The sequence below is a fragment of the Liolophura sinensis genome, chromosome 1 (assembly GCF_032854445.1).
Source record: "Liolophura sinensis isolate JHLJ2023 chromosome 1, CUHK_Ljap_v2, whole genome shotgun sequence".
Taxonomy (NCBI): Eukaryota; Metazoa; Mollusca; class Polyplacophora; order Chitonida; family Chitonidae; genus Liolophura; species Liolophura sinensis.
The window spans coordinates 46,307,387-46,330,812 of NC_088295.1; the positions used below are offsets into that span (position 1 = coordinate 46,307,387).

Here is a 23,426-nt window from a genome sequence, read left to right on the forward strand (position 1 = left end):
TGAAGCTCACAAGTAGTAATTAACAATTCCTTACATTTATCTGGGTCCAAAAATTAAAGTTACTTGTTGAAGTTTGACCTTTACAGGGTAAAATCAAAAACCGTAATCACAACACAAAGTGCGATATTGTAAATCCCAATCTTTAAAATCATGAAACGTAAAGACTACACAAAGTGTCATAATGTAAATCCTTGTAATAATGTGTAACAGAATAATACCCATTTACCTGTAGTCAAGAGAGTCGTGGCAACGCCTCGCAAGCAAGTTTAAAACATTCAAACCGAAACAATAACGGATAAAATGGCGCCGTTTGCAAAAAATCAAACAAACAAAAAAGAAAAAAAACACCCTTGTGATTGATTGATTGGCATTTTGATTGAAAAATGAAATGTCAGTTAAATGAAGTTAATCTCTAATAAAGTCGAGAAGACGTAAAACGGAAAATTATAACTGGCAACAACTCAATTCATCACGTGACACCATTCCATCCAAAGCTTGTACTCTGTAGAATGATGTGCGTGGCTATGTCCACGACAGTATCAGCCATGACATATGCTTTTCTAACCAAGAAGTGGAGGTAGCCGGTACGATTAGGCCTAAATGATTTCCCCAAAATCGACCTACAACTCGGCAAATCTTTCTAAAACTATCACTCACTTAAGAAATTTAATACTTAAGCCATATGAAGGTCCATCTCAATTTACTGTAAAAAAAAAATGACAGAGCACAAATTTGGCGCGGGGAATAACTGTTCAATGAGAAGAAACTAGGTGAAATATAACACTCGGAAATATTTTGGCAAGTAATAACCCTTTTTTACCTCCTCCGCTGGAGAGGTGATTATCCAGCATTGGCGTACGTGCCACTGTGAACGTCCATGTGTTGATTTCAAGACCGATGGCCTAAGGGCTATATTTTTAAAGCATCGCTCATGTATCGCTATTGTAATGACAAGTGTCCCTTGGTGGCAAACCTTGGTGAGAGTCCCCAGTGCACTGCCAAGACTTTTCCCCAAAAAGGATAATAAAAGTTCTGTCATGCATGTGTCCAATGGTATATAATACCATGTCATGCCCAGAGCTACTACAATTATCAGCTTTTTTTGCCAAAGCGAAACAATTTCCATGACGGTGGCCATTTGGATATAAAAATACCATTAAACTCGACATGAGACTGTTAGTTAATAAAAGTCATGTCCCTTACCACAGAGCTAAGAGCTCATTCCTGTGTATTTTTTTTCTCTTCATTTAACTGTTCCATTTCCTCAAAAGGACTAGACTATGAAGCCATAACATCACAGTCCAATTGCCACTCTACGCCGACAGGGAAGCTCTTCCCACACCTCTGAACCTTTAACGAAGCAATAACTGCATATCAGTCAAATTTTGAATCAAATTGGTTTCTTCTCGCGTGGCATCATCCTCTGGGAATAAGGACCGAGTTTTATATCCACAGCCAACACATTACGAGGATATTGAGCTTTCAGCGTACAAGCGTTAAGACACGCAGTCGAGTTAAACCCTAGGGGAATTCGTACAGGCTTTGACCGCAGAGATATGTGGCAGAAGAAATTAGTCTACCTTACAATACTGTTAGCGTGTTGATTAAAGCCGTAACACTCAGGCTAAGGCTTGCCTCTGTGACCCGCGACGTATATGTTATGTGGAAACAACACTGCCCCCCAAAAGTCCTCTCTATCAAGGGGTTCCCAGGAAGTGTCATGGATGGTCAGGATTTTACATGTAAAACACTCTGGAACAGATGCGCTGATTTTTGGCAAAATTGGTTTATCTGTTGTCCCCAACGCCTGCAATTCTGTTGGACACTGTAATGTAAAATTCTGCTTACGCAATCCACATTTCATTCTACCATTATTCGACGCTGAACTCTAGTTCCACAGCTGGCAAGCGGCATCTCCCATTTTACTTCTGCAAAGGATGCCACATGGCAATGGCTTTTCGGTGATTTTGCATCATGTCCTGCCAATGGGTAGCACCACTTCCGGGACGGTCTGGGCCGATGAAACACTGACCCAATATGTCACCGTGACCCAGTAGGTCGTGATCCAGAACCCCGAGTTCCAAGGAGACTTTAGGTAGAAGTTCTGTGGGAATATTGAAGACCAGGGCTTCGTTCCACACTGGAACAACGGTTCCTTTCAACACTGTTGTCTTTTTCCTTTTGATCTTCTTTCCTTCAATGATTAGGGACACGCGCACGTAAGGATCTGAGAAAAAAAAGAAATACGTCACACACACACACGCACATAAGCAAAATATTTACTTTTTTTAGTTAAATATACTTTCGAAATTCTATAAGAGAAATTGTTGATTTTCCTGCATTTAGAATGCATTGTATTTGCATTTAGTGTCATGTGAATGGCGGAAATGGTATTTTCGAGACTTCAAATAATAACACGTTGCCCAGTAAGCCATTATCAAAAAATATCAAATTAGAAATTTATTTTTCTCATATTCTTATTTGGTTTGATTGGTATTTAGCTTATTTTATTTTGAATAAAATTTCATTCATAATACGATGGTATGTAGAAACTTTTTAGTGCTGACTCACTAAAACGCCATGCCGTGGACACCAGACATGTCGTCACACCCAAACTCATACTAACAATGGGCCGTCCGATATTCGACCTATTCATGTAATGCTGAAAACCAAACGGGTTATTATACCAAGGTTATTATACATCGGGACTGAAAACCGGATCTATCACTAAGAGGCAGACCCTCTCTTCTCTACGCCACCGGTCGAAGTTACACGGATAAGTTACATATTCCTTTGTGATATCAGAGTTGAATCTTGTGATATACTCGCACTGCCCGTTTATTGTTGCAGAATAAGAAACGACAGCAACATTTGACGTTTTAATCGCGTACGGACGGAAAGAAGTTAATACATCCTATCAGTTGTAATAATGCCCTGATTCATGGCGAAGTGGAATTATATATCTCTGTTTATTAGTGGGGTTAAATTTCAAAATTATTTGCTACAGTCATATCTGTAGACCAATCTTTTGTAAAAAATCAGGAAAAATCAGTTTTTTAATCTATAGTAATCATGGTTTGATTTAAAATAACACGGATATCTGTGTCCGTCGATAATCTTCTAACAACAGGTGGTACACTTGAAACTTTCCAGAACGTTATTTTTGTCCAGATAATAAAGACGTCATTCGTCCTTAAATTCCATTCTGTGGCCAGAAGGTTTGTACAGGACGGGTATAATTTCTGAAAGCAATTTGCAGCAGCACTTAACAATGATTGTCAGCCAGGCACTCTGAACGCGGGGCGCTGTCGCTGATTGCAGGTGTTTGTAGCAGTAATAACTGATAAAAGTTACGAGTGTAGAGGAAGCGGACATTTGTGACGTCAATGTTGCCAGGGCAGTAGGCGTCGAAAGTTAACGGAAGGTGCTAGAAAACAGTTAATCTACAGGTATTATTGAACATTTAATACATGGTTTATTGCTCTGCATCCATCGGTTTAACACAAGGTGGAGGTGGGAAGAGAGGTAATTGGTTCAGCAAGATAAGCACTGCCTTCATGAAGGAAGTATAACGCCAACCAGGGCTTTTTTCTCGACAGATAATAATGAGCTTGTCCCTACCAGATGTAATTCAAGATACGATAAAAACGCATATTACACACAAATGTATTATTATTCAATAATTTTTCCTTTCCAAAAATTGTCAAACCGGAACTTTTCAATGGCAATAAAAAGCTTGGAACATGTCTAGCTGTTATATCTTCTTATCTTGCATATCAACTTGACTGGTTTTATAAGACAACAATTAACACTGAAAATACAAGCTTTCCATGGTAAAAATCGTAACCATGTCTTCTTCGGAAGATCAGATTCATTAATGGCAAAAGTCTGATTTAGTAAATGCCTCATTAGTTTGACCTTGAGTTGTGTAAGTGAAATATATCACGAAAACAAAACTTCAGGAAGAAGAATAAATTGAGGTGAACAAGAAATCTAATGACTAAATATACACTAGTATAAGACTAATACATGAGTATTTCACATCACGTAACCGTGGGTTCAGCTTTCTACATCGTAAACCAATCTGTTTTTTTCTGATGCCAAATAACACCGCAATATGAGGGTAGGTCGCAAAAGAAGCTTGACATTAGTCGAAATGTGGACAGAACGTATGATTACGGTCTAGCAGTTTTAAGAACGAGAAGGTGGCGTTACTGAAGAAAAAGTTATCGTTAGATATGTTAAATCTCGCCTTCAAATCGATGGCGTATCTGGAATTCTAGTGTGTTTTATTACATCGTCTACAAGATCTGCGGCTCGTTGCCTGAATTCGAACCAGGCATGATTATAGATGAGTTAATTGGTAGCCTACCGCGGTCGGTTTCCATCTCCATTGATGAACGGCCCGCTCACCATATGTATGTCAGCCTGTGTCTATTTTCTGAATGATGATCAACCCGTGCTCCCCTCCCCCCGTTCATAAACACTGAACCCGTGTTCATTTTGTCACTAACACAGCCTCGGAAATGACAACTCACCAGAAGGGGTCGCCATATTGGGTACCCTCAGTTCTTTAGCCTTCATGATGACAACCGTCAGTCTTTCGGCTGTCGGTAGGTAACTCAATGACACCAGAAGCTCACCACACGTCCCACTGGCCTGTAAAAAAAAACAATAATTTATTTATTTATATGTTTGATTGTTATTGTAATAAAGTACTCAAAAATTTTTCACATAAACAATGGTGGTTAGTTTCATAGGCAGTGGGCCCGATACTGACGAACTTACCCACTTGTGGCATACAGATGCACCATATTGGTGGAACACAAGTTATTTGCAGTGAACGTCTTCAGATCACTTGTTGTCGCCAGGACCCCACACGCCGGGAGAACGAGGTAATCCATAAAATTACCTGTCCGTGACAAGTTTTGAAACCTATCTATCCTTAAAATTGGCCAATTCTGTTGCGCATTTTATCACCACATCATGTATTCTTAAAGGTTTTACCTGTATACATTTCTGAAGGTCGCACCACATCTCCACGCTTGTGCTAACATCAATACGATTCATGTCGACAGTCACCTCCCCAATTGCCTCATGGCGGGAAAACTTGTCGTAATCAAATACCAGGAAATGTATTCTCCTGTCGTGGAGGTCATCGAAGGGAATTGGAAACTTGAAGTACTCGTTATAAAATGGATTCAGGGTTTTCCTTTTAACCGAAGATTGTCGAAGTCTGTCGTCCACTTCCGGTCGTAGAAGGAGTTTCACGTACGGGTCGCTAAACCCACCAATCATATCCGATGGTGGGAGATCTTGAGCTAAAATAATGGAAAAAAATACTACTAAATGTTCTTCCAGGGTATTACTGGCTATTTGGTATACTCTTGTTTTGACCCGTTTGCACAAGAGCATTTGTATATTCCGTGGGTCTACAATATAAAGACTTCAGCATAGAGAGTAAATTCACAGCAAGTGTGACATAGTTGTTATAGTTGGAAAATGGTCACACGTAACGGGTTAAATACGAATTCTAACTGCTCATGTAAATGCTTAAAAAGTAACAAATTACACATTTCCTAGCACCATGGCTTAAGCAGAATTAGGTAAAAAATGAAATGATTTTAATGGCAATATATTTGTGGTCGCAACCTAATAGTTGGTCGTGGGTTTCCCCCGGGCACAAGCCCAGATTCCACTCATCACATAAACCGCCGTCGTATAAGTGAAATATTCTTGAGTATGGCGTAAAACACCAATCAAATAAATAAATAAATATTAGAGGTCACTGCTCTAGAACTACGCAAAATGCTGTGTTATCATCACAGCCGCAGGCAAAATTACTTCACTTGTATTCCGATGGCCAGCATTGTCGTTGGAGGGCACCTTTTGAGGCCTGCGCGAAACCACATCATATAAAATATTGAACATGGAAAACCCACGAATAGTAGGCCGGTTGTGAGCGAGTGGGCAAAGGAAATAGTAAAATATGCTTAACAAAAGCGTCTAAAAAACCGGTATACATGTTGGTAAACAAAAAGTATAGCCCAAATCTGACTTACAAGCCAAAGATGACATGCAGCCATGGACATCAACAAATACATTCGCACCGTACATTCCAATCCCAGCAAGTGTTGTAAAAAGCTGAGTGTCGCCAAATTTCGAAACGGCAAATTAATAATGACTGCTTTCCGTGAACCCAAAAAAGTTACTTCTTTTTGTGTGAAACCGTCTTGATTTCATGCTTAACTTTGGTACATATATTTTTGTTGGATGGGAGAGAGGGGATTCGGTTTATGGGTTCGTTATATATTTTTTTCTCAAGAACTTCAACCCTGTCCTTCAGTATCGAACTTAGAAACATATAATGTCATCTACCACGTGGTAGAGCTAACGTATAAAATGTCAAGGCCTGATTGTTAGCTGTTTTTTCCCGGTGTTTCTCATAAAACAAGTAATGAGACAACAAACGGAAGTAATACCGGGCTAACAGGAAAAAACAAAAACAAAACAAATATTTATTTGTTGTGTAATATGTTGTCGTCTACAAACAATTTGGTGTCGGACTGTTTCGAATGATCCAGGATAGATGTATGCTGGCAGTTTATAGCGGACGGCCTCCGGGGCAAGACACACGACAGTAATAAAATTAGTACTCATTTATGTGAGAATTTCCTCTCCGCCAGACGGCGCCCGGTGGCCATCCCGGAAGCGGAAGCTGTACTGACGCCATAAATCTCTGAATTTAGATCATGTCCTCTTTGCAATCGGATAAATTGGCCAGTGGGTGCCATATAGTCCCTTTGAAGCCGTAAGCCAAGTCGTCCTTTAGAACGTTTCAAATTATTAACGCTTCAAAAAGAACGTCTACAGTAAAGAAAAACAGACAAAAAAGGAAGAGCGAGTTATTGGCGTACCATTTAAAAGTAACTCAAAGCACGGGGGGCTTCCTACAGGCTCATCAAGTCTTTTTCTCGCAGTCACGTATGGTCTCTACTCCGGATAAATGTTGTACTAAGGCCTACTGGAAATTACTTCCTGTCCAACACTAATGAGACATGTCACATTTGGGCTTCCGTATTTATTTATATATTTCCGCTAGGTGGAGGAAACCTCAAAAATTAGCTGCGAGATAAAATACGGCGGATGTACACGACAAAAGACTGTCAGCACAATTACAAGTGACAAGGCAGCAGAAAGGAACTGAGAAAAAAAACGGTGTTAAGCCATAGGGTTACTATATGGGGAAAAACAGACCATCACAAGCATGATTATTTGAAACGTGACCATCCTTTGAACTGATTACTTTTATAAGACAATGTCATTAATTACATTTAAACATGACATTAAAAGACAACTGATTCGTTTATGCACTGACGAAAAAGAAAATAGTGCATCTTTCTGCAAAAACAAAGGGATACACTAGAAATAAGTGATTAGTTTCCACACACATTTCTTTTACACTTAATAAACGTGTCCCTGTGTATATTCATAAAAGTATGTTTAGTAATTAAACTATGTACGTATGCTTGGTGTTTACGTGCTACTTAGCAATTTTTCAGTCAAATGACGACGAGGAGTCAATAGCTGTGTCTTCATGTTACAGGAGGAGCCCATGCCGCCAAAGTGCTGTCGCCACTGAAGCACTATGTCCAAGACACCAGACATGACACCGAACCCAGTGACATTATACTGGCATTGGGCGAACCAGTCCTGTTTAATTTCTCTAACCTGTCCGCGTTGAACGCCAAGAAAGGCAGCAACAAGTATCATTTATAAAGTCTTTGGTACGAGGCCATTAGCCCATCGAAGCGGTAAATAATCAAAGGGATATGTTTGACATAGAAAACGCAGTACACGTAAATGTCGTGGATATTTTCAACAAACATAAATAGTCCGGTAAAATAGTCACAAATATGGCTTTGTGTCATTAAGTTTTAAAACAACAATAAGCGTGTTAAAGTGCTAAGTATAGCAAAACATGTGGCTTGTTTACCCATGAAACGTGTGACATTTGTAAACATGTGACTTTGTAAACATATCACGTCTTTATTTTAATTTTACAAGTTTATCACTTTTTAACACTTAATAACACAAAGTGTACATCCATCATGTTACTATGCATTTATAATAAGCACGCCTTTCAATTACTAAAGATATCTAGTATGAATATACACCAGAGCCTGGTAGTTCAAAACTGTCTGAGGATTTAATACCAGACTTAACTATAAGCCAAATCTTCAGTTTTGTAGTTGGCTCCACAAAAATAATGTAACAATAGATTAAATATGAACTACATCTGCTACTGTTCCATCTGGTTTCTGTACAACTGTATTGGTTGTTTGGTTTTGTTAAAATCGTAAATATATAATATGACTTCCGGTATTAGATAGTACACTTTTCAACAACTGGACCCAGGACGCGTTTATTAACTGTAACAGAAATATATTTATAAACGAAGTCCTTTTTATTTAAAGCTTCGGGGGTTATTTTCCTCCAAAACAAATCAGCCCTGCCCCCCCCCCTCCCGCCTCCTGAAGAGGATATGCTAATTGTTCTTCGTGTTACATGCAGGAACACAAACCTAGAGGTGGATGTTTTTGCAGGTTATCGGGAAGAAGATTGACATGTTCATGAGGTAATCACGATTATGAAACGCCTTTTTCTGTTAAATGCCTTCAGGGCAGATTGTGTCATTATACCTAGAGATCCTACGGGGTGTTCAATTACGGGCCACTGCGCAGCTGGCCTTTTCAACCAAACGTTGTCATGAGCTCAGATAACGCCTAGCGCAACCAAGCTTAATTTAAACAACTGCCAAGTGGAAAACAATGGACGTGAATGGTTGATGCTTTGCTACTTTAAGGTATTAAAAGTTTATTTATTTAACCACCATTTTACGCAACACATACGAGTTGTGTTAGTTATACATCGGGTGTCAGGACCCGCGATAAACTCTTTGCGCATTAAGGAAAAAGGAAAGTCAAAGATTTCGTCTTCGTATTATTTGAAAGAGAACATGGTTTTTTCCGTCTGATAACAACGTCCTTTTTATGTCATCGGTAATGATTTCACAATTAGTTTAAATCAGTTCAGATAATAAGCTCAATGTAGACAAGATATCCGTGCGTATGCTATGTCTCAGTTGATTTACGCCAATCATATTGCCACAATTTTCCACTTCCAGACGATAACTTGGGTTGGTTTTTCCTGCTTTGCGTGTTTAGACCCAGCCCACTTGTTTTACCTTAAACATTAAAAGAGATCTGATATTCTTGATTACGGCGTAAAACACCAGTCAAGTAAATAAATAAAAGAGATCGAACCTGTAGACGATAACCATATGATACGGTGCTCAAACAACTTGAAAGCGTTTATCTCGCTTTTGATATCCATTTGTTTGGTATAGCAAACCCGTATTTACAGGAAAGATATTTTTGATTCAGGGATAGTGGTTACAGTTGTTTTGTTTTCTTTAAAGACACCAGCTGAAGTATACAAAGCCTCAGCCAATTCAGCAGGGAGTGGATTCGTACTTTGATTACATTTCAGGACAAACTTTATGTAGTAAACAATTCCGTGACATATTCAATAAATATATAAATTAAATTCCAATCTGACCTATACAAGAGGGAGTTGGGGGTATACGGGTGCATCAGTCATCATCAGAAACTGTATCGTGAAGCACTGTATGACTGATTTTAAATGCATGAAAAGGAACTGTAACAAAAAGATTATGTTTCAATGCCAAATGAAGAAAATTATGCCCCTGCATTTCTGTTCAAAAACATTCATTTTGGAGGTATTTTTAAACCTGTTAATCACACCTCTACATTATGCATATTTTTCGTCAACGGTCGGATTTTTTCAGAAACTACGGCATCGTTGATCTTGCTCGGAACTCGGTGAACACCTCCGAACTGCCCCGAGCCCGGTGAACGGTGTCGCAGCCCTGTCGGTAAGGGGACACGTAGTCACTGCACAGCTCCTCCGGGCCCCTACGCCGGTCCCCACTCGGTCTGTTCCCCACAACCCGCACCTATTCGGCCAGACCCGTTCGATCTGTTCCCCACAGAGCTCTTTTTAAACATCGTTGAAGTCACTGCTGCAAGCCACTTAAGTTCCGGACTGACCACTGGAGCCTTAAGAGAACTGTACTTTGAAGCCATTTTTATCCCCGAAAGTGAAAGTCGAAAAATTTGTTTGTATTCTTATAGGTGATTACACATGATAATCTGCATATTAAGAAATAAAACCAAAGTGTTTCATGTATCCTTAAAGATCAAAGCACAGTACTTTGTGTCTTTACAGGGAATTACCTGAACTCTCATTGAGATAAATATAAAAATATAATGTTAATAATGTGGAATGTTGTTTATTTAATTTGTAGTTGAAGTGTGCCTGACTTTATCATTAAGGGAATTCTACATAAATATTGTCCTGTGTTGATTGAAAGATTCAACCTGGCATACTTAACAGATGCGATGTAAACGATCCAATGTTATGTTACGTTTGTCATTTAACTTGCAATGCATTGCACTGGACAGAAAATAGTCCACAGTGTATCTTCTTCGCCGTCGCGGCGGCTGGTGTTAAATCTCGACTGTGCTGCGGCAGTACAACCTCGTGTCGCTGACACCTGATAAAATGCCATGGTTATTAGGTGATAATGACACAAACATGAAATTGCCGCATAACACAGAGCACCTGGCACAGAGTAGTTCCATGCATGGGTTTGACATTTCTACACAGTATAACAGAGCAGTAATAACCTATTTAGTATATTGTGAGGCTGAAGATTAAGATTCGCTATGCATCCAACTTTACACGTGATTTAACCCAAATTTCAACACCTGCTAAAATACTATACGTGTGGTATGCCAAAAATTGGGTTCCTCCAGACAGTTCTTTTTCAGCTTTAGCAAAGAGATACAATATATTGTACGCTTCTTTGCTCTTTTCAGGGGTCCACATTCTATGTAGCATCAGATAACGATTTACTTTCCCCTATCATGGAGTGTGTGTTAGCCTCAAGAAACATATTTATTTTTCAGTATAACTATCAAAAACATTTAAATATATAAAAAATATAAGTTACTAAGTGACCAAGATGGTTTAGCGTGCCAGCGTGGCGCTATGAAACAGGAGCCTCTCACAAATGCGGTCGTTATGAGTTCAAGTCCAGCTCACCGATCTGCGAATGGTTGTGGGTTTCCCCCCAGCTCTGCTCGATTTCATCCCATGCCGCCGTTCTTCAACACGTTGTAAAACACCAATCAAATAAATAAGAAGATAAATTACTAAAAAAACTGAATTATACAAATGGAAAATAGAAATGTGAAACGCACCTTCAATGAGATGGACAACAAGGTCCGAAGTACGGAAGTCATATTTCAGGCGCATATGCAGACGTCCTAATGCTCTGTCCACTGACGACTGTTGCAGAACTGCATCTTTTCGAGGATAGAGATCCGGTCTAATGATGCCTGAGGAACAAGAAACAGAAATTATGTAATCATGCAAATACCATACAGATATCATCAGCCCCATGAAAATGCAGTTTTCACAGATTATTTATCTGTTTGTTTGATATTATCCGTTTACACTGACCAAAGATTTGTCCGTATACTATATCCTTGGCTAGCAAAGACAGCTATCATCATATCTCGTTAAATTATTCAAGGCATTCCGCATGACCTGGTCAAAAACGAGACCTGTGACAATGAAAATGTGGCGTTTTTTTGTGAGAATTAAGTTCACATTCATAATAATCTTAACACATCAAAACAGAGACCAGTGAATTTTGGTATTATAGAATATGAAACCAGAGTTGATGATTAAATATAATAAAAATTCATCAAATTTCAAATCATGAGGTGCGTAGTAATTCGTATGGATATTATAAATACTGTTCTTCATGTGATCCAAACCAATGCGTACATACTTGGGAATGTAAGTGAATGAGTGCTTTCGGTTTAACGTCGTACAAAACAATTCTCAGTCATATGATAACGGAGGAGTTCTTAGAGTGCATGCAATGTATCCCCTTGTTACAGGACAGATTTCCAGCGCCCTTTTATCTCTTTTACCTAGAGCTGTGACGAATTACCAAAGGCAAGTAAGCTGCCCCACCCGACCCACTTTACAGATACGGTTCAACCAGTCGTTACACTATCCTCTTAAATGTTGAATGCGGCCGTAAGTGAGAAGGTCCTTCAGCAACCTGCGGATGGTCGTGGGTTTTCCCCGGGCTCTCCCACGCTCTACCAACAGAGCCGTCGGGGTCGTTATTTGTGAATGCAGGGAGGCTCTATTACGCACCTGTATATGCATGATATAAAGTCTCATGTGTACTTTATTAAAAAAAACTTTACGTAAACAAACTTAGGAAAAACTTAAAATAGGTAAAGGTCGGGGCCTTTTTGACTTGGAGTATATATGTAACGGATGACATGGCAAGTTAACGGAGAACTATTTTACAGTGGACAGGAAACCATTCTAAGTAGTTTACACTCAACCCACCGATATCTCTCAACTTACTGGAATGGATTGTATAAACGCAAGACGAATTAAATTTAATGCATGGAAATCGCAGAAATGTCTCCCTTTCCCTTACGCTTCATGGAAAGAATTAGCCGGATCTGATCGCTCGGAAAAGAGCAGATTTATGTCTCATTAGCACAAAGACGACAAATGTCAACCGAGTTAGGGACAATTGTGATGTTTGCGTCACCAGAGTCTCAGAGAACGCCATGCGTGGAGGCCTAAGGTTGCCGTGCGGAATGATACCTGTTCTGAAAATAAAGGAAACCTTCCTTGGACAAGCCAACTGACGTCTGTAGACAACAACGACCTCGCTAAGAGAGCAATCACCCGCAGTCGACTTCACTATAGTATTAGGCTCGTCAACAACGCAGAGTTCAGCAAAGTATAAGTTTTAAAAATAGATCCGACTTCATACTGTAACCTGTTAACCTGTTAAATCAGGTATTGCAAGCTGAGGAATAAGCAACTTGGTAATGTGATGTAAGCAATGAGGAGTTTTGGATGTTTGTCATGTACGAAGAACTCTAGTGAAATTGTCCAAATAAAAATTCAAATTGTCAGCCGACAATAAAAAACGAGTTGAATCAAAGCCAAATTGCCAAATTTCAGCTTGCCCTTTGGGAATTAGCACCCATAACACCAGTACCACAAGTATATGAGACTCGAACAGCCTCCAGGAATCGGGTCGTGACAGAGAAGCTTGTTGCGGGTGAGAGTTCAATCCTGGCTTTGGACAGGGAATGTGTAGATTTAATTTTCAAACATTCGTTGTAGACTACTTGTCCCCCACACTAAGTGTCACACTAAGGAAACGGGGTCAGTGGTTTACCTCGAGCATTCCAGCAATTTCGTCCACCCATAAAACTAACCACCACAGTATAAGTAAAAAAATCGGGTGTATTACATTATAATGACCATTGAAATAAACAAATTTTAGCAAGCGAAAAAAACTGCGTCATTTATCGGAGTGCACGCCAGGTGAAAATTGAGGTTATAGTGACGGTCCGTAACTGTGTCTAAACCAGTTTTCTTACCAGTTGATTTATTTATTCATTCACTGTAGATGATCTATTTTCGTGAGGATTCATGGCAATGGGAACGAGACAAAGCCTGCCTAAAAAATTAGCCGTAGCCTTTGTGGTTAAATTTAAGGGGTTATTTTTTTTGTAATCATTGTTATCATTAATGACCTTTTTGATTAAATGAATGCAGATTTTTACTGACCAACCGGAAATGACACTGATTTTAACCGGTCAGTATTAGGCTACTCAGTTTGAGTCTGTAAATCTCTTTGAACCTTATGAAAATGCTATACCTGAGATATTATGTGTGATGAAACACAGAAGCATTTAACAGTTTTCTTTGTACAGACATAGAGAAATAAGCCACTTCCTTAAGATTATTGCCTGGCCGAACCCTAATTTTGAATATATGGGTTGATGGTACCCACCCGGAAGTTGAATATAAATATACTACTTCCGTCCACAGGGGGAGTTTCCTCTTGGACAAAATGCTTGTACCAATTTGACCACAGAATATCCATGCAATTGTTCACGGCACACAAAAGGACCTGATGCACAACTGGTTCCCCCACAAGCCTAAGTAGATTTTACAGGTCTGCGGCTTAATTTACTTGATTTGATGCAGATAGTTTGGTAATACGTTATAGCTCTAAGACAGGTTTCGCCACCGCCAACGCCGCACTTTAATTCTCTAAAATGTTTATAACCAACACTTTCCCATATGGGCGGCTTTCTGGGAGGCAGGCTTCAATAAGTGAATACAACCTTTTAGCACTTGTCAGTACATCCTAGACTGCTCACCCACACTGTCACAGCCCTGATAACCGCACACCATGGGGACCAGTTTTGATAACCATTATCTCTAACGTCGCGGTCTCTAAAGCTGGCTCACTACCAGCAAACAGAAATGCCGCAAACCACTTTGCGACCGTCTCTGAGGCGTCCAGACGCTACACAAGTATCATATCTCCGTTGTTAAGGCACATTTTTTACATACTGTCGCATCTATATGATATAGCCGCCTTTTGGAACAGGGGATGCACAAAACACATTTACATTTTTTACGTATCAGGTCAAATAAAAAGCCTTTAAGTTACTTCAAAAAAGGCTATGTCGGCGACAGCTTCTTAAAGTAGAAGTGAAGAAAATCAGAGTATTAAAGTAATAGCTGTCAATTTATATTTCTACCAATGTATGTTTATGCCATCATTTGGAAATCTGTACAATAAGGAATATATAGGCTTATATGTGTGAATGTGTGAGCAAGGACTGCATCGTATTCCTCGAGTTTTTGCCAGCTTAATGTGCACTGTGATGCCTTTAAGCGTTTCGAATCAATCTAGATTAGTGACGTCTAATAAATTGCAAAAAAAAAACAAACACCACTGCATTTCTTTTACTTAATTCTGTTTAAATCATGGGGCTAGGAGGCGTGTAAACTGCTATTATTTATGCCCTTACATGAACAGTTAGAATAAAACCCTGATTGAGGTGAATTGACAAGAGGCCATATTTCACCGGTTGCGTGTGACCTTTTGCCAGCCATCACACTGACGTTGCCGCTCTTGATTTACTCTCTATGCTGTACGTCTTTAATCACCTACGTGCATTCTAAGCCTACATTGCTATATGTATATGAGCCTGAGCGCAAACATGGTGGCCGAAATATAGACTGACAACCATGTTTTTAATACTCGGAGTTCCTTTCCTTCTATTTTATGCAGAACTGATCTGGATTTCGGTGCTTCTTAGCTTGTCACGGCCCTCGCTGGCTGATCAGGTGGTTCAAATGCTGGATCGCTACAATTAGTTAACAGGCTCAATGAAGTCAGTGTTCGAATCTAGCTCTCGCTGTTGATTGGCTACAGCCTAACGTCAGGAAGTTGGTCAAGCAAATATCTATGGAAGGACGGCGATTTATTCCGGGGAACTCCGGTTTCAACAACCTGTAAACCTGACCGGTGATATATAAGTGAAACATAATCGGCGTTAAGAACCAATGAAATAAATAAATACGTCTAGCTTGACAATTCGCATAGTAAAATATTGTTCCAATTAAGGGAGAGCAATTTCCATTTGTGTCGTATTTTGCCTTGTAGAAAGAATCGTAAAATTCCTGGATCCATATTCAGTTCCATACAGAATCCAATGGCCTGTGCCAAGCTCTTCACACCTTTCCCCGTAAAGTAGTTGACAGACAAGACGGACAAACAAACAAACGCACAAACATATGATCTTTTTTGTGGGTGGTGACAAAGAGGTGCAAGACATAAACTTACCAAAGGTCGCCTCAAAGACAGAGCTGTCCACGCTTGTGTCACTTTTGGCACTGAGACTGCTCGTGTCATCGGTGAACTGGTCACTGCGAATACTCGAGCGGGAAGGCGTGGACATCAGGCGGGGTTGGACCTGTTTGTGCTCGCGGGTCAGGCTTATCTCCTGCAAGTACACCATACAACAACATCGTAAGCAAGCCAAATCTTTAAAGAAAAAAAACAAACCCAAAAAAAAACAAAAAAAAAAAACACACGACCAAACCCGTACCACATGAAGTGAGAACAAAATAAGTTAATATGTGTAAGTCAAATCTTTGATAAATATACACGGTCAAGCTCATACAACAATGTGGGAATGGAGTAACTTGACAAATGGACGCCAGAGAAACACGATCAGCCTGATTCCGCTGTATTTTCAAATTGGCAAGCTTGGTTTATGGCGAAAGGCGGTGGTTTTTTCTGGGTTCTGGCAAGTTCTCTTCCAACACGAATGTGACCTTTGCCCTGTATGTGATGTACATGTCACACAATAAAATAACTATACCGTTAATATCAAAGTTTTGAGAAAATAGAATATGTAGTATTTATTATTTAAGACAATAATCAAGACAGTGTACCTTACAGGGAGCAGCTTATAGTCCATGAAAAGAGTTAGAACATGGGTAATAATGTAATATGGATGCAGATAAATAATGATAATCGTAATAATTATACTGATGGTTTTAATAATAAGGATGATGATGCTGATGCTTATTATGAAATTTATGATATTTGAGATACTATGAAAGACGTACAGCACAGAGAGTAAATCCAGAGCAGCGACAAGCGTGATATATGGCAAACGATCACACCTAACCGGCCTCTTGTCAATTTACCTCAGTGTTTTATTCTAATAGTTCATGCAAAATGCATAAATAGTAGCAAATTACACTCCCCCTAGCACCATGGCTTAAGCAGAATTAGGTAAAAAAAAACGGTAAAAAAAAAACGGTGATGTTAACTGCAATTTATTACACGTCACTCGTCTAGAATTTCTCAAAATGCTGTGATGTCATCGATGACCCAATTAGTGTTATAAATTATATAACGGATATGACAAAGGCGATGGCACATGTCCATGCATGGTATAATTATCTACCAACTCTGCGTTCCGTCTAAAATCACGTTTAAGTTTTAGAGAATGTGATGCTGGTATGAGGAACCAGATTCTCTAACGATCGACTTACAACAGACATTCTTAAAGACGATAACAATGACAATGATGATGACGATGATAGCGATGGAAAAAATAAAAGAAAATGACGATAGCACAGACCAAAGCTACTTTCTTTATAAAATTCGGAAGACATTTACATGTAATGTATCGCGTCTTGGTAAAAGTTACGTCTGAATATATTCCCATCCGCGAAGTAATACAGGATAGACATTAAGTTCTTAATGGACGTGTTTGTGGATTGGAGGAACACATCATAATTCTGTTATGAACACAAAATTGGCTCACATGTATCTATAACCTTTTTCAAAATCATGATTATTATAAGCAAAGATCGACGTCAAAACACGTTTGGGTTAAAAATAATCAATATACTATATAATGTTTTTCTGTGATGTACGAAAGCATCGCTTATGGCATGCTGTGACATTTAGACTTAGTTCTCTTTGCCTATGGCTGCTCATTCTCGCGGTAAAAGTGTGTGATTAACACTGGAAAAAAACGGCGGCTTCGGATTTATCCGCAGCTCGACGACGAAGAAATACATCGTTGAATTTGATAAAGGTAAAAATAAAACTACAGGACTCCAAGACACGGAATCTGGATTTGTTCGAATTCCTCTTGGCACCCTAAGTTTAATTCTCTGTCCATGGTTAGATTTGTGTGATGTGGACCTGTTTAGCCCGGAGTAACAGGAGGCGTATGGCAAAAGTGCACCTCTGTGGGAAGACAAAATTGGTATTGGATAGGTCCACTCTTGAACAGAATGTTTATTTGAACTTGGTTGGGTGGGGGGGGGGGGGGGCTTCCTGAGGTACAATATGATTATCGGATATTCTTCAGTGTTATTAGGCCAGTCGGAAAGGGTACAAATAGCAAAGGAAATTATATAGGTCTGGCGACACCGTCGTGGAAATTATCCTATGGTTTATAACATGAATATGTTGTCTCCCAAAACTGGGTTTGACCAGTTGTCCTCAGACAGATAAACGACCCAAACTGTAGCGTGCTCCAAATGCATATTTGTCTACTTCACGAACAGCTACCACAATATTTCCATAACGGGTTTTATCATTAAGCCATACATCCCATACACGAATAGCGAGCATTTCCAAACTCGAAAGACTACAATTTCACGTCCAGCTTTATTAGCCAAAATTACAGTAATAAAAATTGCCACGACAAGACCACATTGTACGTACAACAGCACTTTTTCAATATGGGCTAGGGATTGGTACTGGAGTATGTGGTCTATCGAAGAGCATGCTCCAAACTTTGCATGCAACATTGCAGCCGGTTAATGCAATCGTCGTGCCATCGTTTCATTGTGATATTCGAAGCGATAAGACGATGGCTGGAAGCTTCGTTTCATCGTACCATGGTTTAGTGCTATTATGTCATCGATGGTGCCATCAATACCACGATGGAACGATGGTATACGATAATGGCTTTATCCGGCTTCCATAGCGCGATGAGATTATTTTGTACCATAATAATATCTTCATTTATTGAGGGTAACTCAGCCAATTTGTACAAAACTGTTCTTCCCCAAAACCTTCACAACAAAAAAGAAAGAAAGAAAGAAAATAATACATAGAAATAGTTAGACAGTGACAAAGGACAAATGTGACTACTGCCCTCACAACTGTCCCAACCAGCAGGTGAGACAGGCCCATGGGGAAACGGTCCATTACCGATCCCTTCCCGCCCCGCCTGCTGGCTGGATCCCCTGTACACATAAACAAAGCAATGAACAAGTGAGTGAGAGATGACCCCTGGGTAGCCTTATATTTTCTCCCTCGTATATAATGTATTTCTCTCTTAGTAATCAATACTCAATTTCCAGCTGTGAGTCATCTGATAGGAACTAAAAGTCACATGCGGAAGAATCTGTAAATATTACCGGAGGTTTATTGACCTAGCTGAATTAGGTCAGATGTAGTCTTATCATATCATGTCAAACAACAACTGGTATGATAGCACTAAATATCGAGATCGAATCTTAACCATGGAAATTTCTCAATTTCTTTAGATAATGACCACTTAAAAAGGCAACACAGGTCGTTATGTGTTAAAGCAAACATACTACATGTAATTCGAAAACTATGTGCTTGTTCCCCTGTTGTTAAATGTGGTTTCTTCCTAACCTATACTTAAACTTATACCTAACTTAAACGATATACAATGTAAAAGACTACGCCATGCAGGGTAAAACAAGGGCAGTCATGGCAAATGCTCATTCATAAAGGTGAAATTCGCAGTGTCTGTGAAAACATCATGCCTGCTTCATCGTACTATTCCCGATAGTGCGTTAAAACAACATTTTTTAACGGCTTGCAAACGGCTTATCACAGATTTGGGGTTGCATCCAGAATTATTTGCAGTAGTCCGAGAACACTGACTAGCGGGTTGAGAAATGGATGCTCCATGATTTTGGCTGGAATTGAGCAGTCGTGATTATGGCGTAGCCAAATATTTTTCGACCTACTCGTCAGTATACTCGGACTAGATTTCCACTGCCAAAATCTTCCCGTACTTACAATATTTTATAAAACCAATACAAAAGTGCGTCTAACATGGTCAAAATTTTGACCATGTTAAAACCAAGTATTGAAGGAAGTATTGTTGCGATGTTTTACTGATTGCCTTGAAAGTTCAACTAAACAATAAACCTACCGATTTCTGCCGTCTTTATGGAACGACTTGGTGTATGTTGTTTTTCGAAACTTTGTTAACCGTTAACAGAAAACAAGCAAGATTACACCCCATATTTTCACTCACCTGTGAAGAAGTCGAGATGCTGACAAGCGAAGCCGGTTTGTATTCGCCGATAGACTCATACTGCGGACTGGACACTGACGGTTTTCGGCTGGTGCGACACAGGCAGCACAGTACAACAACAACGATGAGAACAACGGCCCCGATGATTCCACAAACGACACCGAGAGTGACGGCTTGTGACAACATGCTCGGCTCTCCCACCTAAAATGTAAAGCGGAGAAAATCTATAATTGATTTCACACGTTTTGGCCTCCACCTCTTATTGATCTGGCTCTGATAGCGATATCCGGTTACACATCGATCTGCAAACAATTAAACGTCATTAAGACCCTCCCAATGACGAGGCATCAGCGGTCTAATTTCCGCTTGTCGCTTGCCGACAATGGTGGGTAAGGGTGATGCCAGTTCCTTGGGTCCACAGGCAGGCCTTTACATATTCCATCCAAAGCAACTTTTTAGCAACACCATATAATGGTATTTTGCTGCGTTATCTGAGTTAAGTCGGAAACAAATTCGTACAAGTGACTAAATAATCTTACATAGATATGACAGAGTTGTTCCATCCAAAGCAAGCTTTTTGCAACACTAAACAGTAGTATTATGTATACTTTTACACAAATGCAATTCCAATCGAAAGCACGTTTGCAAGACTGACCCCATAATAGTATATCGATGGAAATGAGTTGTTCTATCCACTGCAAGCCTTTTGTAACACTACAGACTATTATTGCATGCGTAGCTTTACACAAATGTAAATGCAATCGGAAACACTTTGTACAGTCCACCCCAGACGCAAATATATAGACAGATAGAAAAGAGCTATTATATCCGAAGAAACCCTTTTGTAACAGTATACAGTACGTTATTGTGTAGCTTTACACAAGTGCAACGTTCGTCAGAAACACATTTGCACGGTCGACCCAATAATCTTACATTGATACAAAGGAGTTGTTCTATACAAAGTAAATCTATTGCAAAAGTATACACTATTATTGTGTGACTTTATACAGATATAAATTCATCTGAAACACATCTGCACGCATAATCCCCATAACCTTATACATAGACAGCAATAAATTATTCCTAGGATATGACTAAGTCATTCACTCGTATACTCTTAACTTAGCACCAAGCTTTGAACATAGGCGTCTAATTTAAGCTAGAATGGCCAGACGCTTTCAATCTTTCTTGTACTGTTTCTCTGTGCGCTGAAGAAGATTATTATGGATCCCATAGTTTGATCACATACACTTACAGCCATCTTTTCAATGTAGATCACCAGGTGCAGGAGCTATGAAATAATATTAGTAATATGTAGTCCTTTAGTTCGAGCTATATAATATTTGTCTACCTGCAGATGACGCCCAGGCCTGATGTCGGAGTCAGTTCATTAGTAAATAAAAAAAGTATTATACTATAGCATACACGCTTAGATATTCCCAGATACAACTTGCATGTATTCACTCAGGGGCGTGCAAAATCATCTTGTCCAACTCTAGCTCCTTTGATAAAATGTGGTGCTGGTCGTGGTTTTAAGAGATGGTATGCATAGTTCGTTAGCAAGAGGGCCTCCATACGTATTCTGAGCACGACTAGCCATTGTGTTTCGGGGACGAACACTCTGGTAGTGCCAACACAATTAGCGAGCTTGGAGGGCTTTGTACTGTCGTCAACGATCTACTGAGGGAATCCATATATCACCCACGATTATCACGTCTTGGCCGAAAAACAACCTTGGACTGAGACTGTCTCAGCAGGAATGCCAACCGTTAGCCCAAAGGCCGCTTAGTGCGTGCACAATTCAAGCATATGCTAACCCCCCATTATCCCGTCCATGTATAGTCAGCCAGAAGGCGAAATAGCCCACCGTTGACAACTAAACTACTAGACCTTTGATGAAGCTCCGTTGAGAACGATCAAATCAAAGACTCAAAGGGAAGTATAAACGTGAGCACAGGATGATAAGGACGTTTGATTTTGACCCAATTGGAAGCCCGAAGATGAGACATGTGACCTATTTTTTTGTCCAACCTTCATAAACGATGTCAATAGCAAATGCTCCAATGGTCATTAGGAAAAGCGATTTTACTTCTTTCTGCTTGTGGCTGAGATAGCTGACTTTTATACAGCTTACTGTTGAAGTTTTACAATATTTTTGTAAGTTAAAGATCTGTCCCAAATACTGTTTGTCTCAGTAAACTCTCCTGGCTCGCAAAAACCTCAGTATTAATAGATTAGTTCGTGTTCAGTAAGGCTACACCACACACTTTTGGTAAAATAAATCGATCAGTGCTAATCCAATCGAAGTTTTGCTATTATTAGAATGGCCCAAATAATTACATTTCGCAAAGTGTCAGTCTCATCTGTGCACGTGTTACTGTCCAAAACCGGATGTAAAGTTCCTCAAATTTAAGAAGTGTATCAAATTTTTTTAAACTTTAGAATCATTTTAACACAGTAAATAGCACAGGTATGGGTCTTACATTTACTAAAAGGCAATAAAACAGAACGTAGGAAATTTTATTTGATTAGTGAATATGGATTTTTCCCCCCCAAAATCTGCAGAACAGCCTCTTTAAATTTATTTCTAAGGTACCCGAAGAAAAACCACTGGCATTTGACGAGAGACTGACCATTTTCCCTCCGAAGTGACGCACACATAACGATTTTCATAATATGTCATAATGTGGGAAGATAAACGAGTGATCGTTACGTTAGGCTCGGTATACAGGGAAGCTTAGGTTTAGCTTAGGCAACCAACACAGCCCGGCACGAGTGCTGTTGACCGCCCACTGCCGCAAATCCCCTATAATAATGATGAAGTCGGGTAAGTCTGGGCAATACGGGAGATTCGAGTAGAACAAGTTTAACTGTATCATGTGACCTGTCAAAAATGTTGGGCAATTATTCACCTTTACATTCACTATAACATGGGCATCTGAAAAAAAGTGTCGTAAAAAGTGATTCAGAGTGGAGGAATGATAGAGAAGATTGAGAATCTGAATGTTTGTGAACTTGACAAGTTCCTAAAGGAAAGAGGTGTCAATTGTGCCTCTGGAAAAAGGTGAGAGCGGAGATCAGTAAATTAATGTCAACAAAGGCTGTCTAACATTTTTTACCACTCGCACGACACAGCAGAACTGTTTTTACCTTTGATGACAAAAGAGTTCCAACTCGAAACTCCCCTATCCCCCGGATATGCGAGATCTGTTCCTGTGTGTGGCAGCTGATGGCAATTTCCATGACCCTTCTGCACCTTTACAAGAGCAAATGTTGCGCAAATTTCGTATTGCGCCTTGTTCGACCAGATTGGGCCACTAGGACAAACCAGGCTAACTATAGTGTGCAGGAAACATTTAGTTAGAGGTATTATGTAAAACATACTTTATTATACTTTTGGACATTGGCAAAATGGGTTATCGAGTCATAATATTCTTACACTGCTATGTTTGACGAATATGACGATTGGTCATATCCCTACATGTTTCATTCTAGTGCCTGAATTTGATAACAGGCGCAAGACGTTGCCGCGGGCAACAGAAATGTGACTACAGATATTTGATATGTGCTTTGCTTAATGACAGAATG

The 23,426-nt window shown here is 39.6% G+C and overlaps 1 protein-coding gene across 1 annotated transcript; it reads right to left on the minus strand.

The window, feature by feature from the left end:
- Positions 1–1,899: 1,899 nt before the first annotated feature.
- On the minus strand, positions 1,900–23,081 carry LOC135461419 (synaptotagmin-6-like). Its single transcript, XM_064738518.1, has 7 exons — positions 22,989–23,081; positions 19,839–20,039; positions 15,848–16,007; positions 11,349–11,486; positions 5,008–5,321; positions 4,539–4,659; positions 1,900–2,227 (listed from the first exon to the last, which is right to left on the minus strand). Exons 1-7 carry the CDS (start codon positions 23,079–23,081, stop codon positions 1,923–1,925), a joined length of 1,332 nt encoding a protein of 443 aa, XP_064594588.1. The 3' UTR covers positions 1,900–1,922.
- Between the last annotated feature and the right edge of the window lie 345 nt (positions 23,082–23,426).

Bases quoted from the DNA above. Each gene is read 5' to 3' on its own strand.
- LOC135461419 (XM_064738518.1), bottom strand. From the start codon at position 23,081: ATGGAAATTGCCATCAGCTGCCACACACAGGAACAGATCTCGCATATC. The intron at 16,008-19,838 runs GTGAGTGAAAAT...GTGTACTTGCAG, and splicing joins GCATCTCGACTTCTTCACAG to GAGATAAGCCTGACCCGCGA. The intron at 2,228-4,538 runs GTGAGTTGTCAT...TTTTTTTCTCAG, and splicing joins CAATATGGCGACCCCTTCTG to ATCCTTACGTGCGCGTGTCC.